The sequence below is a fragment of the Miniopterus schreibersii genome (assembly GCF_964146895.1).
Source record: "Miniopterus schreibersii genome assembly, chromosome: 11".
NCBI classification, from domain to species: domain Eukaryota; kingdom Metazoa; phylum Chordata; class Mammalia; order Chiroptera; family Miniopteridae; genus Miniopterus; species Miniopterus schreibersii.
The window spans coordinates 34,945,690-34,966,570 of NC_138111.1; the positions used below are offsets into that span (position 1 = coordinate 34,945,690).

Genomic DNA, 20,881 nt, shown 5'->3' on the forward strand with positions numbered 1-20,881 from the left:
ACACTTCTTTCAGACTAATTGAAATGCATTACATCATTCATTTTTAACCAAACAGTTTAAAACGCCCCCTGAAACTCTTTCTTTAAATTTTCCTCCCGAGTTCTTTAAGTTCATACATGAGATAGTTTGCTTTTTCCTAGTGTCACACCTTACATTGGTTTTGACAGCAAAACCACATCGCAGTGGAAACATTTCCAAATATCCATTTTCAAAATTCTCTTTTCACAGCCCAGGTTTCCTAGCGATTTCTCTCTCACTGTTGTTAAAATGCTCTCTGGCCTCCAAGAGATTGATTAAATGTGTTTATGTTCATTAAAATATCTCCACCTCCTCGTCATGACAAAAAATAAAAAAGGTCAGCGTATTTAAAACACTTGTCATTTTGTAAAAGAAAAACATGCAGCTCCTCTTTAAGCTATACAGTTCTTGTAAGTGGTTCACATAATTAGGAAACCTCTCATGGCTCAAAATGTTTCCCTGACAATTCCCCTTCTCATTCTAAACTCTTGTCTGGACTCTACTCTTTAAGATAAGAGAATCTGTAGATTACCAACTGGGGACACGTAAATGGAGCTAGGCAGCAACACACTGAAAGGAATGAATGGAGGAAGGATCTCTCAGGAGCTCTCCTGGACGCCGCACTCGGCTGTCAGATGAGGGAGGGTACCATTGTTTTTCCATCCATTAAATACAGTTAAAATATATTATTTTTCTCCTTTTCACATTAAACACATAGGTTTTGATAGTTCATCTCTCACCCTGTGGGTGGTTATGTGCCCCCTGCTCTGGACACCACAAGGTGTCCACGTTGCTCTCAACGTGGGTGTACATTAGACCACCGCGGGAGCGTTAACCAACCTTGGCCGCTTCCCAGGCCAATTACATCAGACTCTCCAAGGGCGGGACCCTGACACGAGTGTTTTTTACAGTTCCCCAGGTGATTATAATGTTCATCCAAGTACTAACACTAAGTAATACTTCTTACCACTCAGTACTGGGGTTCCATCAGCCCCCCCCCGTTTGCTGCATCATGCTCTTGGGCTCTCAGACCATTGGCTTGCCTCAGGCTGCAGCTGTGTTCACAGGGTCACAAGCTCCTAGGTGGGACCATAATTGCTGTTACATGTCACAGGGAATTTTATTGTGAACAAAAAAGTAGCACTTTCCTCATCTACAGAACCAAGATAGTAGTTAGATCTGTTCTTGGACTTGATGCTTTATTGAGCAAAAGAGGGAACATAGCTTGGCTTGGGCTTCTTATCGCAAGGTGTAATCAGTGCTGTTGTGGAGAAGCCAGGAGTTAAAGATTGGATACCTCCAAAAAATGTTGAGTTAGAAGTGTGGGGAGAAGTGAAATGAAAAAGATACATTATCTATAGTGTTGGTAGGAATTCCAATTTTCATTTTATTGCCAGCTCTGTAAGTAGTTCTATGCCATCAGATGAGAATAATAGTATTTGAATAAAATTAACATATTTATGACTCAAAGATATTACTTATAGGCACAGTTGCTATTCAGCTCTTACCCATTGGTAATACTGTACTGGTGTTAAAAATTTTAAATTATAGTATTTTAAAGCCACTGCCCCAAGTTCCTTGAGTGACCCCAGCAGCCCTGCTTTTACTCTGAGATGCTTCTGGCCTCTTTGGGATCTACTAGCTAAAAGGTGGATGTGAGGCATGGCAAGAAAAGTCCAGAACCTGCTCTGTTCTGTTTGGCTAGTACCCATACCACTGGTTAAATACTGTAATTTCACTCCAGCTTATGTTTGATTGTGTAGTTATTAGAGGAAGGCATCTCGGCCATTCTCAAATCCATTAACTCAGTTACAGAATTCAACACTTAATCGATGAAGGCTTGGAGGCTAATCCAAGATCATACCAGAAACGCAACCAGGTTTCCAACTTCCTGGACTGCTTCCTTGTCCAATGCTGGTCATTATTTCTTTTCATCCACAGTCTTGTTACATCGCATTTCTGGACAAATATACTGGAAAGTAGACAGTTTTGTTCCATTGTAAAAGTATTTATTGAGTAGCCCTAGCATTGTGCTAGAGTATAAGAAATATTAGACAGTCCCCGCCCTAAAGCAATGTACAGCATTGTTGGAAATTCTGTGTACACAAACATGGAGCGACTAAATAGCAGTGCCAGCAATGTGTACCCTGTGCCCAACGAACGGTTTATGAAGACTGAATCCCCCAAGAAGATAAGACTGTCAGGAAAGGCTCAGATGGCAGGATGGATAGGATTCTTGGAAGACTAGGCTTCACTATCCATCCCGTCTTCACCAGCTCTGTTGCTTAGCTTTTTAATGAGGGGCTATGCTCTTTGTGACTAATGATTTCCTTCATAAATGTAAAACTTCTGGGCTACATTTACTGCTACACACTCAGGTTGTTTCTGCTTATAATTTTGAATATATTGCTTAGTTTTCCCTTCATACCCCCAAATTTTTATCACTGTCTAATTTATCTCTCTTAAGTCTGATACTGATGAATGGAGAATAAAAGGTGAAGAACATGTCATAGCATGGTAGTTAACCCAGATAAATGGTTCTGAAATCTCTGCCTATATGAGCACTGTGTTTTTAACCCCATTCTGGCACACTGACTCTCTCTTTACCGCCACCTTTTTTGTTTTCTCTCCCTTCCATCCTCTGCCTTAGCTGAAGAGGGATGAGTTTCTTCCTTTAACTCATATTTTCCTAGCAAGAGATCTGTTTAATAAAAGATGGTGAAGCTCTAGAAAGGTTGAAATTTCCTCTCACCAAGTAAAGGTAATTTTAAAATACTATTCAAGATATATGTAGATGGTACCCATAGAAGCTGGAGACAGGAAGGAAGGGTTATCTTGTACTATCCACAAGCACAGAAGAGGTTAGTGAAAGGTTATCTTCCTTCTGAGAGGCAGCTTCCATGTATGTTCCTTGGAGTGAAGATCAGAATGTTATCAGAGATGGACTGTAGCTCAGATTGCACAGTAAAAAGGAAGTAGGAGCTAAATTTACAATTTACATGAAACCTTTTCAAAAATAGATATACAGCTAAGAACACATAAAAGAGGCAATATGCATTTTTATCTTCCTGAAAAAGCAATGCAATTTGCTAAGCCCTTTTGAGATATATAGAGATGAATTTGGCTTGGTTTTATTTCATGACCCATGCTACATCACCAATCACTTCAGCTTTTCCATGGGTAGCTCACCAGAATTTAAGGGGAAGAGCATGTCTGGATATATAATCTCTAGTAAAATCTTCATATATATCTATTTGGTTGTCTTAAAAAGATTTTAATCAGGTTGTGGTCTTTGCATGTTTTGAAAACATGACATCGAGATGAATGCAGTATAATGAGATTGGGGCTTTCTTGAGGAGGAAAGAAAACTTCTGTGTTACTTAAAGTCAACATGCTTCTAGTTGAAAAACCATTGTAACTGTAGAATAATCACCAGTAACCCATAATTTAAGAGCTTAGAACAGCATTTCCTAAGATATAAAACTGGTAGTGCTATAAAGCATGTTGGGAAGAACCATTGAAATTATTTTATATTTTTGGAACACATTTCCAAAAGTTGAAATCCCCAAAGGAGTTGGTTCGCTGAATATAAGACAAGGGCTAGATGGGGATATTTCACCATCGTTCCCCTTGGATCTACCTGAAGTACACACTCAAGGCTGTTTCTGTTTACTGTTTTATGTATAGTATAATATTTAAGCTTTATGAAATGCTGTGGCAAAGGTATCATTTCCTCTATTTAGGACTAGCATTCTTATTACTAGCTGCACAAAAAAACCCAGGATGGATTTGATAGGCTTTCATTTTGTGTTTCCAGATTCTGCCCATGCAGTTGAACAGATTTCTCCCTTTAACACTTGGTTACATCTGAAAGATGTTCCAACTCTTTTCCAAATCCTTTGAAAAGCGTTTTTCAAAGCTTTTAAATACAGCACGTGAGCATTCACTGCTAATATGGGTAAGCTGGAACAAGGGGCACTAGGGACAGTGCTCTCCTTTCAGCCTCTAGGGGGTAGAGACAGATGTGGCGCGGCTGCCGTTCCCATCTGTTTGTTGTGATTAGCCAGGCATGCTGTGCTCGGGTCCATAGGCTGTGAGGTCCACCAAGACACCAGGCCGTCGCTGAGCAGGAGCAGCAGGAAATTGTTAGGTGCATATGGAAAATCACACTGAGCACTCTTGCCGTGGTGGTCTGAAAGCTTTGGCTTCAATGGCTTTATTGTTTATAGTTTGACATAAATCTGTTACTATTTGTTTTATTATTTGATCCTGCAGTAAATCCTTATTTTGCAGTAAATCCTTTTGTCCATAATAAGCTTTTCAAAAAAAAAAAAAATTTGATTTCAGGGAGAGGCAGGGAGAGGGAGAGAGAGATAGAAACATCAATTATGAGAGAGTCATTGATCAGCTGCCTCCTGCACGCCCCCTACTGGGGATTGAGCCCTAAACCTGGGCATGTGCCCTGACCGGGAATTGAACCGGGTTCTCTTGGATCACAGGTTGATGCTCAACCGCTGAGCCACACCGGCCGGGCCATTATAAGCTTTTTTTAAAAAAAATCCTGAAAATGCATGTTTAACAACAAATTAAATACCGAATTTTTCTTCCTCAAGAAAGTTAAAAATAATGTGTAACTTGTACAGAATTGTCCATATTTAACATTCACCATTGTGGCCATAATGATATCTTCAATCACACAAAATTCAGTGGTAAATGCTTTTGCTTCCTTAAAAATATTGAAAGTAAAAGTGTTTTGTAAGAAGATATGAATATAGTTCTTAATGATGCATGGTGTCATGATAAAGAAAGCATTTATTAAATTACGAAGCCTACGGGGCAGAAATGTACTTGGAATTGATTATGACTCACATATAAGTCATAATTGTGTCCAAACAAGCTGTGATAATCTACCAGTCATGAGTTTCATCTCCTAAAAGTATTTGTGAAAGAATAATATTATGAACTGCTAGAAAAAATAGTTCCTATGAAAATATTGAACTGAAATATTTACATATTTGCATTTGAAAAAAATAGTAGAGTTAAGAATACTTTCCGTTTAGCAGAATTTGTTCTGGGCTTCACAGGTATTTCAGCCTCTAAGAGAGGGTATTTCTGAACTAAAAATATTGAGGTCTACAGAGAAGGACCCACTTGAAAATATTAACTGTTTCAAATTTATTAACCTAAAGTGATTAATGCAATTTTAAAGAATATTGCAGCCATTTTATGAAATAGTTAAATTTATAATATGTTCATATTGAAAAGAAATGTAGTCTTCTGAAAACTGTCAGGGACAGGATATTAGGAATGGCTATGGCTAAGAACATGACTAAAATAAATGAATGGACCAAGAAAAAATTCCTCTACTCTTTTTTTTTTTTTTTTTTGTACTTTATACAGATATATGAAAGTTTTACTTTTTAGGAAGAATTCTATATTTGAGAACACAATGTAATGAACTGATTTATTAGTCAACATATATTTTAAAGATATATAACATTAACTTTTAATAATTTAATTTTAGTAACCATTTTCATACTCAAAAGTGCCATGTGTAGCCTCTAAACTGTCATCATACTCCCACTGGAAAGTTGCAGGTTTCTCAACACTGGTCCAAGTAACTTTCTGCAATTGATTCTTATCTGTAATCTTTCTGAAATTTGGGTTCTTTCTCAAAGCAACAAATTATATAACTCATTTACTCCCCCCAGTTTTTTAAATTAATTTACGAAAAACAAAATTGCCTGGTGAGATGTGAGTTTTCTTACTTCCCTCCCCTTCTTGCTCCTCGGATTCTAAATGTTTAATTACTGTTCATAGGACAACTTGGCACCATTGCCATCCTTTCTTTTTACATTCTTACTATTGGAACCGTTGCTTGCTCTCTGAGTTAAAGAGATATTTAAGTAAGTGTTCTATGAAGCTTCTTTCCTTCTGTGAGATGAGCCTTTTTCCGAATTTTTTTCATCTCCTGAACACAAGATCTGAAGCCTCAGGGGTCCGGTTTCACATCGGATGCTCCAGAAAGATTACCTTGCCTGTGCAAGACTTGGGAATCCCAGGAGCAGCTGGGCCGCCCTCCATTAAGGAGCTTGTGTGTTTTTTCCCCTCTGGCTTTGTTTGAATGTCTACCAAGCTGAACAGGGGAATCGTCTTTATCTGTTTTTCCTGTTGTCAAACAAAATAAAATCCCAAACCAGCAGCAGCACGCTCTGCTTGTTAATAAGATTGCAGGAGCACAGACATTGCAAAGGGCTAACCGATTAGGTTTTTCTGAGACGTGTCTTCTACCATCAGGAAATGAGCCACATGCAAAATGTGATCTCAGAAAGGAAGATGATGTGAGTCCACAGAGCAGGCGTTTGCCTGATGCCAGGGTGGGGAGAATCCCTTCACTCATTGTTTCGTTTCTGTAAAATCAACCCCCGGTGTGTTCTTGGGAGTCTCAGTCCCGAGTCAGTGTTTTTCAAAACATGATTTCACAAGAAGACCAGTCTCATCGACTGATTGGGGGGTAGCTGCCAGAATCAAACAAGTTTGAGAAATAAAGTGATGTCACCAACCCTACCCCGTGCTCAGGGACTCTCAGCACCGTTACCTTAGTAAAGGTCCTGCCTTTGCAGTACGACATCCACCTAACTTTGTATAGCCATCACACTCCACATTTATCTGATTTTGATTTCAGAACCCATTTTCCAGATAAGCAGTCATTAAAATCCCAAGTTACTAACATTCCTCAAATATCCTTTGAAGGCAGCCATCTAGGTATACCTAATTATTTTGAATCTTAATGAACTTGCCTATCTTTAAAAGAGTCTCCTTTTCTAATTTCTTTATCACTGTGACTTTGTATAAGTTCTTTGAAAATGAACTTTTTTGTAGTATTCACTACATATATTTACATATTATGATAGTGTCATAATCATGAGGTAATCAGTAGCATTTCAAATAGTGCAAAATTTTATATTGCATCCTAAGATTTTACGGACCCGAGGGCAAGATGCTGTGCAATGGAACCATGTAATTACATCAGCCGGCAGACTCTTTGGAACTGCTTGCCACTGCGTCAAGCATCAAGCGTCTGACCTACATGTCATTGGTACTGATCGTTATGACATGGCAGACGGTCATGAAGAAGGGAAATGATCAGCAAAGAACTAAGTAGCAGAATAGTTTACATGGGAATTTACAGTGGTAGGGCCAAGAAAGAGATTGAGTTCTTTAAAAATATATATATATATTTTAAACAGAAAAATGGAGTATTTCCTTCTCCCAAGAAGGAATCCATTGTATGTTAGAATAAGCAAGTACAGCCTATAAATAAAGCAAAGCCAAAGGGAGAAGTATGTTTTCAGCAGGTGTTCTTTGGGAAAGGCAGTGTGCCTTATAGTCATTAATTGCCTTGACGAATGCCATAATGGAGATTAAAAATAAAAATCTAACGATGGAAGAGCAAATTTAATAAGGGGATAATAAATCAATTTGTAAAATCTTAATAAACGTAGAATAATAGGTGACAGTTTGGTAAACTTTCTTATCTAATATTTTGTTATCTGGAACATTTTATTTAACATAAATTCTCTGCTTTATCAGTGTCTAGTGCATTGCCTGACACATGGTAGATAAATATTTGTTGAAATAATTAATATTTATTAATGGTAATTTTGAGATAACACAAGATTACATAATTACAATATTGTTTTAGGCATTTTACTAACATTTTAATTTTCCTAAGTGCCCTACAATACATTATTTACCCATTTTATAGATGAGGAAGCTGAGGTTCAGGAAAGTTGAGTGACCTGCGTAAAGGCACAGGGCTAGAATGTGACATAATTATGATTGAAACCTGGTCTGATCTCAAGCTATTGTTCAGTCTTCCTCTCCTCTCCTCCGGGTCTCTGGATTTCCCATTGAGAGGTCCAGTGTTCTCCTTCTGATACTGGGGTGAAGGACATGGGCACTTATTAACAAAAGAGAATCAGCAGATCCCTAGGTCTGAAGGATTCCAAACACAGGATTTATAATCTTCCTCAGGGACTCCGAAAGGCTGTGTCATGGAGTAACTTGTAATTTTGCTGAGCCATGAGTTGAATTGTAAATGTGGAGAGGCAGTTCTGTAGGAATGAATCACTTGCTGTGTGAACCCGGCCGGCTGCAGCTCAGCAGGACTTTGCTGCGCTTTGTCATTTATGCAGTAATGCTCATTAAAAAAGTGCATCAACTGTCCCTCTGTGTATAAGGCACCTTAATGGAGGTCAGTTCAAATCGTGAAGTCAGAGATGGTGAGGTGGTCTAAGGAAGCACAGTTCTTATCTAAGATTTGTGTAGGAAACTTTATGCTAAGGAATGCTTACAAATTTGAGGAGCCAGAGACCCAGTATCCAGTATGACCTCCAGAATGTTATTTGATATTTGAGCAAATTAAAGTTTGGGTGACTTGCTCAAGGTCACAGAACCTAGTAGGTGTATACACCATGGTTAATATTTTCTGTTCTATTTTGCTTTTCTTAAAATATTTTTTTATTGGATTTTAGAGAGAGAGGAAGAGGGTGGAGAGAGAGAGAGAGAGAGAAACATCGATGTGAGAGTGAAACATCAGTCACCTGCCTCCCACATGCCCCCTACTGAGGATCAAGCCCACAACCCAGGCATGTGCCCTGACAGAATTGAACCAACAACCTTCTAGTGCACAGGAAGATGCCCAACCAACTGAGCCACACTGGGGCTTTTCTTTTGCTTTTTAAATAACTAGTAGCTTTAGGTGTTAGGCTCTGCTTTTAAGCGTTGTAGTGCATTCTGTACTTGAACCCTCTAAGATAAGTGCTATTATTACCCCCATTTCACAGATTAGGAAACAGAGGCTTAGAAATGTTAAGTAGCTTACCCAAAGTCATGCTCAATTTGTACAGGTGGAGGTGGGATTACAACAGAGCGATCTGACCCATATTCAGTTGTTTTACTTTGTACTTCCTTTGAGCAGAAGACAACAAAACCAAAAAAGCCTGGGACCTCCCCCTCCCCCCAGTTTTTTTAGGGTCTGCAGTTTCTCTAGAATCAAAAACCAAAATGAAAATAAGCGCCAAGGAAAAGGAACAGGACATTGTGAGCCTCACTTCAGAGTTAAAATGGATTCCAACAGTGGTTGGGACTTTTTCTAATTTAGAGGTTCTCTGTGTGTTGGACATCTTTTCAGACAGTGCAGGCCTAATGAGCTGAATATTTGTGTCTAAGAGCTTCGACAGATGTGGAAGTTAGCATTTGCTTTTCTACTTCGGGAGTATAGGAACAGGAATAGGTGTGACATTCCAGCCTAAAGCCACCATGAGGTGTTAATGAGTTTTTGAGAATCCTTCCAAAGTGACTATAAGATCCTTTTTGTTCCCTCTGAAGGTTTGGCCTTCTGTGGGCAAAGGCCCACTATGGTGGGAACTCAGTTCTTCCCCCACTTTGCCTAAGCAACCATGGAAATATCAACACGTCTAAGATTTACCTGAATTTTATGACCACCGAATCACTAAAACAAGACGTTACCACATTGGCACAGCTTGCGGTTTCCATGCGGTCTTTCCCTAGAATTCTGCCAGAGTTTCTAAGAGTAGCTACTTAGTTCTCACAATGTTCCCTCTAAGGCTTGCCACCAGCTTGCTAAGGAGTTTGAAAGCTAGCATTCACCATTAAATATTTTCATCCAGTGTGCTCAATTCTAACAAAATGAAATAGAGTTATATTTTACATTTTGTTTATATGATTAACTCTTTCTGTTTTGCTTTTCTCTATAAAATGTTCAAAATAAAAAGGGTACTCAGTTGTAATTGACTTATTACTTATAATATTATTAGAAATCACTTCATCATAGTTTTTTTTATTAGTAATTGTTTAATTTCACATAATTACTTGTGATTTTTACTGTTGTTCACATTTGACATTTGGGCAAATAGAAAAGTGTTTAATTTATCTTCTTATTCTAGCATACTAAAAAACATTCTTTCCACATACAGAATATTTTTTTACCAAGAAAGTGAGAGGATTGAACTTCCATTGGTGTCATGCATATAGGCAATCTTAAAATTCTGTATTTTGTAAAATGCTATCATACTTTTAAACAATTAGATAACTTCAGTTGAAAACTCTTACATAAATACAAATTACAGCTGGTTATATTTGAATGTCATTTTCCAAAACAACAAGGATGGAATTAAACAACAAAGTTTAGGAGGCAGTAAAAATGACTTAGAAATTCTGACCTGGATGAAGGCCAGTTGGTGATCTGTGTGCTGTTGAGGGCGATACCCTTTCATGGATGCTGGAGGTTGACTTCTCAGAGTTATGGCTCATAGCGGATATGGTTCATATAGCTTTCACTGTGGAGGTTAATTTGAATGAATAGCACGAAACTCCTCACTAGACTGGGTTTTTTCACAGTTTAAAGGAAGTGCCATGTTTTTTTGTCCAGTGAACCTTTGTCCATCTATTCCTCCTCCTTGGAAATGTCATGCATCTTCATCTCCTCCTGCCAGACAAACCCTGTCTTCTCTTTGACACCTTGTTTGGCCTTCTTTGTCAATACTGAGTTTGCTCGCTCAGTCCACGTGCGGCATTGCTCATGTGCAGACTTAACTATGTTTTGCCCTGTACTGTTAGATACTGCTGGAAATAGTGAAGTCTCATTTTAATAAGTGATATGTGCTTCTAGAGGGACAATGTCATAACTCCTTGGTCCTCTACACATTGTAGATGTATTTATTATATATTTATAATTATACAGTTTATGGCTAGATAAGGCATATCATTTACTCCAACTGCATCACCTATGGTCAAGAAAAGTAAAGTTATAAAGAAGTAAAGTAATTTCTTCTAAGGGCTATAGCTAGTGTTGGAGGTAAACCAGGACTGGAAGTCAGATATCCTGATTTCCAATTTAGTACAATTTCCACTCTTCCTTCCTTGCATTCTTCATTCAACAGATATTTATCAAGCATCTACCAGGTGGCACGCACTCTGCTAGGCCCTGATACTGCACCGTTGAGCCTGTTTTGGAACCTATACTATGATCAGGGAGGAAGATGTTAACAAATATCACACAAGTTCTTGTACACCAGCTACTGAGAGAAGTGCTGGTAAGGATTATGTAGTGCTGTGAGAACAGGTAATGGACGGACTGTTTCCTTGAGAAACTGACTTGTAGGACATGGCATTGTATTTATATGTATATTTAAGTGCAATTAAATTAAACCAATATTTGTCTGCTTACTCTGTGTTGGGTCCCAAAAGAAATTAGTCAGTAACCTACAGCCCTGTCCCTCAACATACAGTCTACAAGAGGAATAAGGGAAAACACAGTGATTAACAAAGTAAAATGTAAAAGCTCCATGGTTCAAAGGATGCAAAGATCACATTTAGGGAGAGGAGAAAAATCAGAGAGATGGCACATGACATAGCCCGAGAACAAAAGCTAAAGAAGGTACAGAAAGGAAGATGTAAGAAAAAGTAAGCAGAGATAGACCATGATAGGAGTTTTCTGGCTACAGAAAGTAGTCTCACTTTACAGAAGCAGGCACTCAGTGGAAAGTTACAATACACTGTTGAGAATGTTGTCTTTAGTTAAATGCCTTTACAGCCAACTGAAATTAAGGCTGGAAATGTAAGAATTCCCTCTTGTTCCTACTCCCGGATCACATAATCCTGTGCTTTGTTTGGTTGCCATCTATATGAATGGTTCCCCGCCATGGGAATTATGTCTAACTCCTTGTTGCTATATTACCTAGCATCTCAATGGGGTCCAATAGACAGTTAATCATAATGGTGAAAGTGTCTGGTATGTTGAAACTGTTTTCTCTGGCAGAAGCTAACTTCTCTAGAAACAGAAACACAAATCCTTCCAAATGGCATGGCTGGCCCAGTGTAGTGAGTATCCAGTTCATTTCAAATGCTGCCCACACTAACCCATGTCACCATGTGGCTACTAGCCAGTTCAGAGAAAGTTCTCAACCATTTATCCCTATGGATAGTATAATAGTTTGTATAAATATTAGTGTAGGAAAGTTCTGAAAATTACTCATTTGTTAGCATGTGTTAACCAGTGGCCAGCTAGCTCCTGAGTTCTAGGTTCTACACAGGGACATAGTGTTATTGGTCAAGCTTATTAGGGGAGCAAATGGAGACGAATCTTTTAGAACAAATGCTACAGATGAATGTCCCCCAATCAAACTTGGGCACAGACATACTTTATTTCTTTTATAGGGTTGCCAAGGTTTAAAATTAGAGATGTTTCACATAAAAATCTATTTGGCTTCCCTTAAAAAATTGGAAGATGCCCGGCCGGGTGTGGCTCAGCAGTTGAGCGTCGACCTAGGATCCAGGCCATCCGGGTTCGATTCCCAGTCAGGGCACATGCCTGATGTGTGGGCTCGATCAATGACTCTCTAATCATTGATGTTTCTATCTCTCTCTCTCCCCCTCCTTCCCTCTCTCTGAAATCAATAAAGATATATTTTTTAAAAAATAAAAAAATTGGAAGATACCCGGCTGGTATGGCTCAGTGGTTGAGCATCAACCTATGATCCAGGAAATCGAGGCTCAATTCCTGGTCAGGGCACATGCCTGAGTTGCAGGGGGCCGTGCAGGAGGCAGCTGATTAATGACTCTCTTGTCATTGATGTTTCCCTCTCTCTCTCTCTCTCTCTCGCTGTCCTGTCCTCTCTCTCTGAAGTCAATAAAAAAATATATTTTAAAAAAATTGGAAGATCTGGCAACAATAGACCTACATTCCTAATGTCAGCAATTGGTTGGAGCTAAATAGCAACTGCCCTTTTTAATTAGTGCGTGTGCTTCCCAGTGTGCCACAGTCCCCTTCACTCCCTATTGCATATATGCAGCCTGTTTTATTTGTTTCCATGGCTTCCTAGCCCTTATTAACATCTGTTAATGACTCCTGCTTTGGAATGACTGATGCCTCTGTGGGCCTCTTCTCTTTAGTTTCCCATAGCAGTTCTATGGCTCAGCCTATTCCTAGAGTTTCTCATTCAAAAGGTTTGAGGTGGAATCAGAGGATCTGCATTTCCATCAAATTCCTAGGTGGTGTGGCTAGAGTGTAGATCACCTTTTGAGAACCATGGACCCTACAGTATTGTAACACAGTACAAAGCCACTTGAGGCTAGTGGGGCAGTATGTTCCCCACTAGGATTAACACTGGTGTCATAAGAAGAAGCAGAGTCAGATTCAAAACCCTGTCTTGAGAGTTTATCCTGAAAGAAACCATCTTGTATATCCCTGCTTCTGCCCCCAGCGGCCCTCCAGGATCCACTGAATCCTCAGAGAACCCTGGAATACAGATGTAACGATGGGTACTCTAATTTAGGGTTATAGCAAGGTAATCATTGTCATGTCTCAGGATACAACGAGTTAGAGCTTGATCATATTCAGTGAGCAAGGGCAGAAAGGCAAGGGTTGAAACTTGACGTTCTTACATACCTGTTGGGCAGGGTGGGGAGGCCCCCACACCTAGTGTTCTATGTTTGGAGGAGGTCCGATTCAGCAGGCCGAAGGCAGAGAAGTTGGATCTAGTACAGCCTTTGGTGTCCAGCACAGAAAAACAAGTCCTCCAGAGCCAAGCAGAGCACCGCATTAGGGATTCATTGGGTCACCAGTGATAACTATTTTCAAAGAGTGAATCTCATGGGGAACTATGATTGAGATAGGGGTACCTGGAGTGGGACTCAGGAACAGGACTCCAGGCTGGCAGGACCGCTGGTGGGATAACAAGGCAGACGGCCTGGGTAGGGACTAGGTACAGAAAGCAACTACAGGGACCTGTTTTCCAAGATTGAGGTCCATCGTGGAGCTAGGGCTTCTCTATTACTAGATCTGACTGTCAAGGTCAGAGCAGAACTAGCAAGAAAGGTAGTTTCTTCAGTCTTAGCATGTTGTACTTCTTAAAACCTTATTAAAGTCAAGATTAGTCTAAGGACAGGTAGCCCTTCTCACTTATGGACAGAGAAGGAAGGTAAAGGTTGGGAACCAGACAAGGCCTGAGATGGATAAAATTTATTGCAATTCTATCTGCTTAAAACTCTATGAAATGCATGACTAGGTCATCGTGTGATCATGATAGCCACTCACTAACTTAGTTCAGAGTTTTGTATTTTTGTAAAACATTAAGACTCTTTGAATAAATTATCAGCCGCCTACCTCCAGTTTTCAGGGTAATTAATTATCATATTTGCATATTTATGTATATGTATAATTTGCATATATATTACATCCATGTAACCTGTTTTAATTGTGATTGTTAAACAGTGATATATTTTGATTAATTTGGGGGTTGACCATACAATGTTTTTATTTCAATTTTATTGAAAACATTTTTTAAAATCTCCTTACTTCTTTCCTGCTAAATATTGTAGAATGAAATACCAAAGTCCTTTTTCTTTGTTGAAAACTGGAATAGGGTCCTCAACCTGGTAATGTGGAGAAGTCAGATATAAAATAAATATTTTAGGAGTTGGGGTGTGTGGGAATGGAAGGGGAATGGTTTCTGTTGTTCAAGTTAAGTCATTGCTGTTAACTGCTGTTCTGGTGGTTTTACACTCTAAACTATAGAGAGTAGTCCTGATTAGTTAAGGAGTCTGACTGAGTTTCTGCTAAGATGTAACACCTATGTGCTGGGTATATTATGTGTTTGATTATAATAAACTACAGAGGAGATAGTTATTCCTTTTTTCCCTTTAATAAAGTTAATTGCTTTATGATGTGAGTATCACCTAAAACCAGCCGTGTGTGTAGCATGACATCCTCATTGTTCTGATGGGAGCTGCACACTCTGCTTTCCTCCAGTCATCTTTAAGTAGCCTCAAGGTTTACTCTACAAGGAATGATTTGGGACTGGGCTGTATCTCAGAAAAAAAAGCACTAGCTTATTACAAACCAGTTTGAAAACCAGTATTTAAAGGAAGATCTCAATGTGCTCATTGTAACATGTGAACCAAAGGCAATGTTTAGTGATGGAAAGGAGATCAAAACTGCTATTTTTTTTCTTTAACAGGCTCATGCACAATTAGTTCGAGAAGTTGATGTGGAGAAGGTGTCTGCTTTTGAGAATCCATACGTAGATGCAATAAAGAGTTTATGGAATGATCCTGGAATCCAGGAATGCTATGATAGACGACGAGAATATCAATTATCTGACTCTACCAAATAGTGAGTATTTGCCCAGGAGGCCCTTTGGATCTTTCTCTTTACTTCCATGTGCAGGTTCTCTGCAGTGTTAACTTCTGCATTCTCTGCTTTGTGTATAGTGTCTGATTCAAACGTCAAAGTTAGGAAGTATAGATAATAAACTTACTCCAACCTCATAAGGGACTGGCATTTTGAGTTCGGGAGAGTGTTTCCTTTACTCTTTTCTGTTTAGAAAACCAACTGATGACTCCAGGAATCTGAGTTCACCAACCTATCTCTTCCTCCAAATTGCACAAACACAAACTCCATTGTGATTTGAAATCTTTGAATATTAATTTCTAATATAAATTTATAATCTTACTCATGTGCTAAAAAACACCGACACACGGCAAGAACTACAAACAAGTATGCTTGATTATGGCTTCTAAAACATCAGACGTCCTAGTTTCTAGTTTCCAGACACAGAATCTTGACTGCTTTCTTGGAGCCAAAATTATGTTGATGGATAGGTTTATCTTTGCATGAAAATTGCGCGTGAGTCTAATTTTGCTTGCATGCCAAAGTTATTTTGTGAGTTGTCAATCAAAATCTTATCCTGGGAGAGATTTGCATCCTGGAGAGATTTTTGAGTTCTCTAGATTAAATCTCGCCTAACAGGAAAAAAGTAAAGATTTGGCCATCACTGGATTAATGTAATCAATGCAGTCAGCAATCTAGATAATCAGGCGCCTGAAAAATGGATTTTTTTGTAGTATTTAGCCAAATTTCTGTCCACATTAATTATGTTAACCAGCATCCACCTCTTGTGTTGGTTCTGGGCAGACAGAAGAATGGGTGGAAAATATGCAGCTGCCTCAGGTCAGTTCATATGCTGAAATGACCCTCTGGGCAAGAGCAGCACCCTGGGGAAAATAAGGAGCCCTGTAGGCTGCCTGGCTCACTCAGTAGTGCATAGAAGATCCAAGAGCTAGTCAGTTTTGTTTTTTCTATCAAGTTGGTCATGCTTTTACCCTAGTTCCAGGCATTTGTATAAGATGTGATGCAGGCCAGCCACATAAATGTTGCCGGGTCAGAACAGTTCTGGTGTTCTTACAGGAAACTGGGATCCCGTGCATCTGGCATGTCAGTCCCCTTTGCTCTAGTGTTAACCCTCTCGTGTGCTTCTGAAAGGTGTGCTTTCCTGGCTCCTTATTTCCTGTCCCCCTCACTCTTCCTTCCTGCCCGCTCACTGCCTGCCCCCCCATCCCCGGCCCCCTGCCCCCCCTTCCCCTCCTGCTCTTTGGCTCTCTCCTGAGCTCCTACCATGTAAGTTTCTGAGCGCAGAGATGAAAAAGATGCACTCAGCCCGTGTCTGTTCCAAATTCTGCCCCCTCAACCTTTGACCAGCTGTCTTTCTTTTGCTTCCTGCCCCCTCTGTCCTTCTGTTTCCTCTGCCATTTCAGATTGCATCGCCCATGTTGCTGTGCTTTGTCCCTTGTCCCCTGTCCCCGCTCACTGCGTCTCCTATCTGGCGCTTGCCTCTCCGCCCTCCCCGCTGATGCTCCTTTACCTCCTCTTCCGTCTCACTTGCTGCTCCTTCGCCGCTCCTGGCCCTTACTAATGAATAACTCCTCCATCTGACAGGTCTACTTTTATGAATGAATGCGTCGCCCTCACCATTTCTCCCCCTACCTTCTTACTTTTGTCATAAACCCTCCCTCTGCTCTTCACCTGACCATCCTGTGCCCGGCACACCCCTGCTCTCCCTCTAGAGAGTTCCTCTGTTTGGGGCATCGGCACACCATTGTCTAAGGTGAGGTGCTCACCAGGGTGAGGGCACCCCTAGCAAACTGCTTTACCGCCTGCTCCCGGGCTAGACCCTCTGAGTAGGAGGCAAAACTCACGTCATGCACGGGTTTACCCGTCTTTGGTGAAGTCAGTGTTCACCAGAGTATCAGGACCCTGGCACCCTCCGTTATAAGGTTATGTTCTTCCTCCTGCCACCAAAAGCCATCAGTGTGGTGTCCCTGAGGGATCTTCAGTTCCCCGTCAACTCATCACCTAATAGTGTTAATTCCAAGTGATATTTCTTGTCTGATTTAGTAGTTCCATTTGGATTTGTGAAAGAAAGATTTTCTACTTTAGTCAGTTGGTCTACGTTGGCATTCTTCTGTGAATTGAAAGGTTCACTCCTCAACTGGTGCTCTTTGATTATCCTGAAATACATTTTCTCTTTGTCACAGTAGTTTGTTACATGGACTAAATAGGTGGTGACTGTGTCATTTGTCATCCAAACCAGGACACTTTGAGAAGGAACGGGTTGCTATTAATAATTATGATGAAATAGCAGGATAAATGGGGAATCTCCTGGTCAAGCAGGGACATTTGGTCCCCTCAGCTAAATGCAACCTAGGGAGGTGTTTAGTTGTTTCCTTTCTTTCTTCCCCCCCCCCCCTTCATTTTCTTTAGCAGACTCTGCTTACTTTAAGGAGAATAGAACCAATCTATTCCTGCCAGCCAGATAAGGATTGTATATGGAAACCTGAGTTGGCTGGCCCATGTTTCTAGCCTCTGCCTGGGAAGTTTCAGCACTCGTCGGTCAGCGCCCATGCAGCCTGGCTGGCCTGCCTTCAGTCACACTGTGCCAGGGGCCCTGAGTGTTAGAGTCACATTCTTCTTCCTCTTAGTCCCTGGGCACTTTTCCTTTTCCTTTTCCTGAGTCAGGAAAACCCTCCCAGCACAAAGGTAGGACAGGTGGCTTTTTGGAGTCATCCAGTTGCTGCTGTGTTCCACGTTTCTCCAGTTAGTCCCAGCAGATGCTCTGCGGACTATAGGGATAGCACTGATGGATGTAGGTCCCCTGTCTTGAGCATCACTGATTCCCAATACTGAATTCACTCGCACAGAATAACTTAGAATGATTCCTTTCTCTGATTTGAGGTAGTTATGCCTTTTCCTTCCTGACTTTTTTGTGTACATTCTGTTGGTATATCTTTAGTATTATCTTGCCTCCTTTATTTCATGTGGGGTTTTTGTGTTATTTTATCTTTATAATTAAAATAGAAAATTATTCATTGATAGACCAAATTCTCTGAGTACTGACTGTCTCTGGTTGTGGTTGTTTAGTTTAGATTTAGGGACTATAGTACATAGATATCTAGTCTCTAGCAATGTGAGAATTGGGGCGTGCCAAGCACATATGCTTAAGGTTTGCATCAAAGCAGTTATTCTCTCAAGGACCCTGCTATTTCTGAAAGTCAGTTCAGGCCACTTACTGAGAGAGCAGAGGTCAAGCATGCCTCTCTTCTATTTGATGAGCTCCTATTCAGCCTTCAAAACCCAAATCTGAAACCACACCCACTGAAAGTCTTGCCTAACACCAAAGATAGTGAGTCACTATTCCATCTATCTTAACACTTTGTACATATCTCTTTCGTGTCTGTTATTATGTTCATTTAAAGTCCCTCTCTCCTTCCCTCAGCACCTACCAGTGACTGCTTGTGTTTGACCTTCACAAATGGTTGTTCCATGAAGTAATAGATGGGTACTTTTCCACTATTTCAGTGACCATGATGTAGGCTCTATCTTTCCGTGGCTGTTATAAATGAACTATGAAGTTTAAGAGCTGAAGGCATTCAATTCAAGTCTTTTTTTTTTTCCTGCTGTTTTGGAAGGTCTGGGATCTGGAAAGCTCTGTTATCAAAAAACAACAATGGCTGCTACATGCTGAATAACTATACCTTAGATTCTGTGCTTAGTCATTTATATGCATTATTTCATTTAATCCTCAAGGCCATCCAAAGTGGTAGATATTTCTTCTCCCCATCAAGCAGAGGAAGAAAACTGGTCTCAGAGAGGTTCAGTAACTTGTTCAAGGTCACACAGTTAATAAATGATAGGAGTTGGAGTTGAATTTAGATTTGCTGCCTCTAAACCCCAAGTTTTTAACTAGTGTGAAATACAGCCTCACAGAGGATGGATAGATAAATGGAGATAGATAGATAGATAGACTAATAGATAAATATCTATGCTTAGGTAAATCATTTACCATGAAAGGTACAAATGATTTATTATTTTTTATCAATGGTGCCTATAGGCAATCTCGTAAGTATAAAGTCAGGAGGGGAAATTACATCGAATTTACTGAAGAGCCGACCCCGCATGGTTTTATCATCGAGAAAACTTAGCCATGTTTAACGGGTATCAGTTATTCATACAGCATGGAAGATGTTCTGAGTCACAGATAATTTCAAAATAGTATTTCTTTATTTTAGCCTACAAAATAGTATTTCTTTATTTTAGCCTAACCCCTCCCCTCCACACTGCACATAATAACTTTGTGCTGTAGTCAAATAAAGCCAGTAAGAAGGACACAATAAAACGATTTGAGCTTCCCTTTTTCTACTTTGATTAGCCAACTTGCTGATCATAATAAGCAATCAGATGGCTCAAAGGACAGGCAGGCAGCACTAGGAGAAACAAGGAGATGAGAAACTGGATGAGGGAGAAGCAGTTTGGGATAAGTAGGCGATTGGCTTTCATTCGGTGCCTTCTTCAGATTCTCTTTAATGCTAGAATAAAAGCATTCTAAAGTGCTCAAGAGGTTTTGCAAATTCCTTTATTTTTTCATTATTGGTAAAAAAGCCTGAGGGCTCTGAATAGCTTTAGATAAAGAGCACAGTAAACAGATGGCTGTAGGTTTACTGTTTTTTCTGGGGTTTACCACCTGCTTTAAAATACTGAGACATCAGGTCAAATGAGTTCACTGCCTACAGTACCAAAAGCTCCCTGACATTAGCCAGAGAACACATACTTCAATCACATCGGCATATAGTGAGAAAAGTCCTTATTCCGCAGGCTTTTAGCAAATGATTCCTCTGTCCGTGTACACCTTATGGGATCAAATAATCCCTAATTTCATTTTACTGAAGTCCCCTCCAAGGAGTTTAATAGATCAGACACCTTCTTTTTAAATAAAAAAATAAAATAATTCAGTTACAGTTTACATTCAGTATTATTTTGTATTAGTTTCAGATGTACAGCATAGTGGTTAGACAATCATATAATTTACAAAGTGTTCCCTCTGATATTTCCAGTACCCAACTGGCACCATACATAGATATTAGAATATTATTGATTACATTTTCTATGCTGTACTATAACATCCCCATGACTATTTTGTAACTGTCAATCTGTACTTCTCTGTCCGTTCACCTATGTCACCTAGGCCCCCCAAGCCCCCTCACCTCCGGCAACCATCAGTCTGTTCTCTGTATCTATGGGTCATATCAGACACCTTGAAATTTTCACATGCTCTGGAGCCCATAAATCCGACGTACATAAATAAATTGGCTTTTGGAGTTTACTTCTAACTTCATGCTTAGAATTTTAAGTTAATTTTTAAATGCACAAATAATATGAATGTTGAATTTAAAAATGCAAAAGGAATTTCAGAGGTAGATTAGCATATCCACCTGATTTAGGGCTGAATCCTTAAAGAGGTACCTTGCTAAAATAAAATGTTTCTGATAGATGAGCCAAATACTTGAACTCCAGGGTATGTTGGCTCTGTCTCTCACAGCCATCCTGACTTTTCTCTTGATCTGGTGATAGAAGTGTAAGCCTACTACAGGCTTTTAGAGGCAGACAAACATTGGGCCAGGATCCAGTGGTTGAATTTCCTGTCATCTTTGGGGCATTGACTAA

The 20,881-nt window shown here is 39.8% G+C and overlaps 1 protein-coding gene across 1 annotated transcript in view; it reads left to right on the forward strand.

Moving 5' to 3' along the window:
• The window catches only part of LOC308564270 (guanine nucleotide-binding protein G(q) subunit alpha), a gene marked incomplete at its 5' end in the record, with an annotated part of 243,396 nt that overhangs the window by 156,980 nt on the left and 65,535 nt on the right, over nt 1–20,881 (forward strand). The window contains one exon of the mRNA XM_081152258.1: nt 15,063–15,217. Coding sequence (XP_081008384.1) covers nt 15,063–15,217 — 155 coding nt within the window. The remainder of the gene's footprint in view (nt 1–15,062; nt 15,218–20,881) is intronic.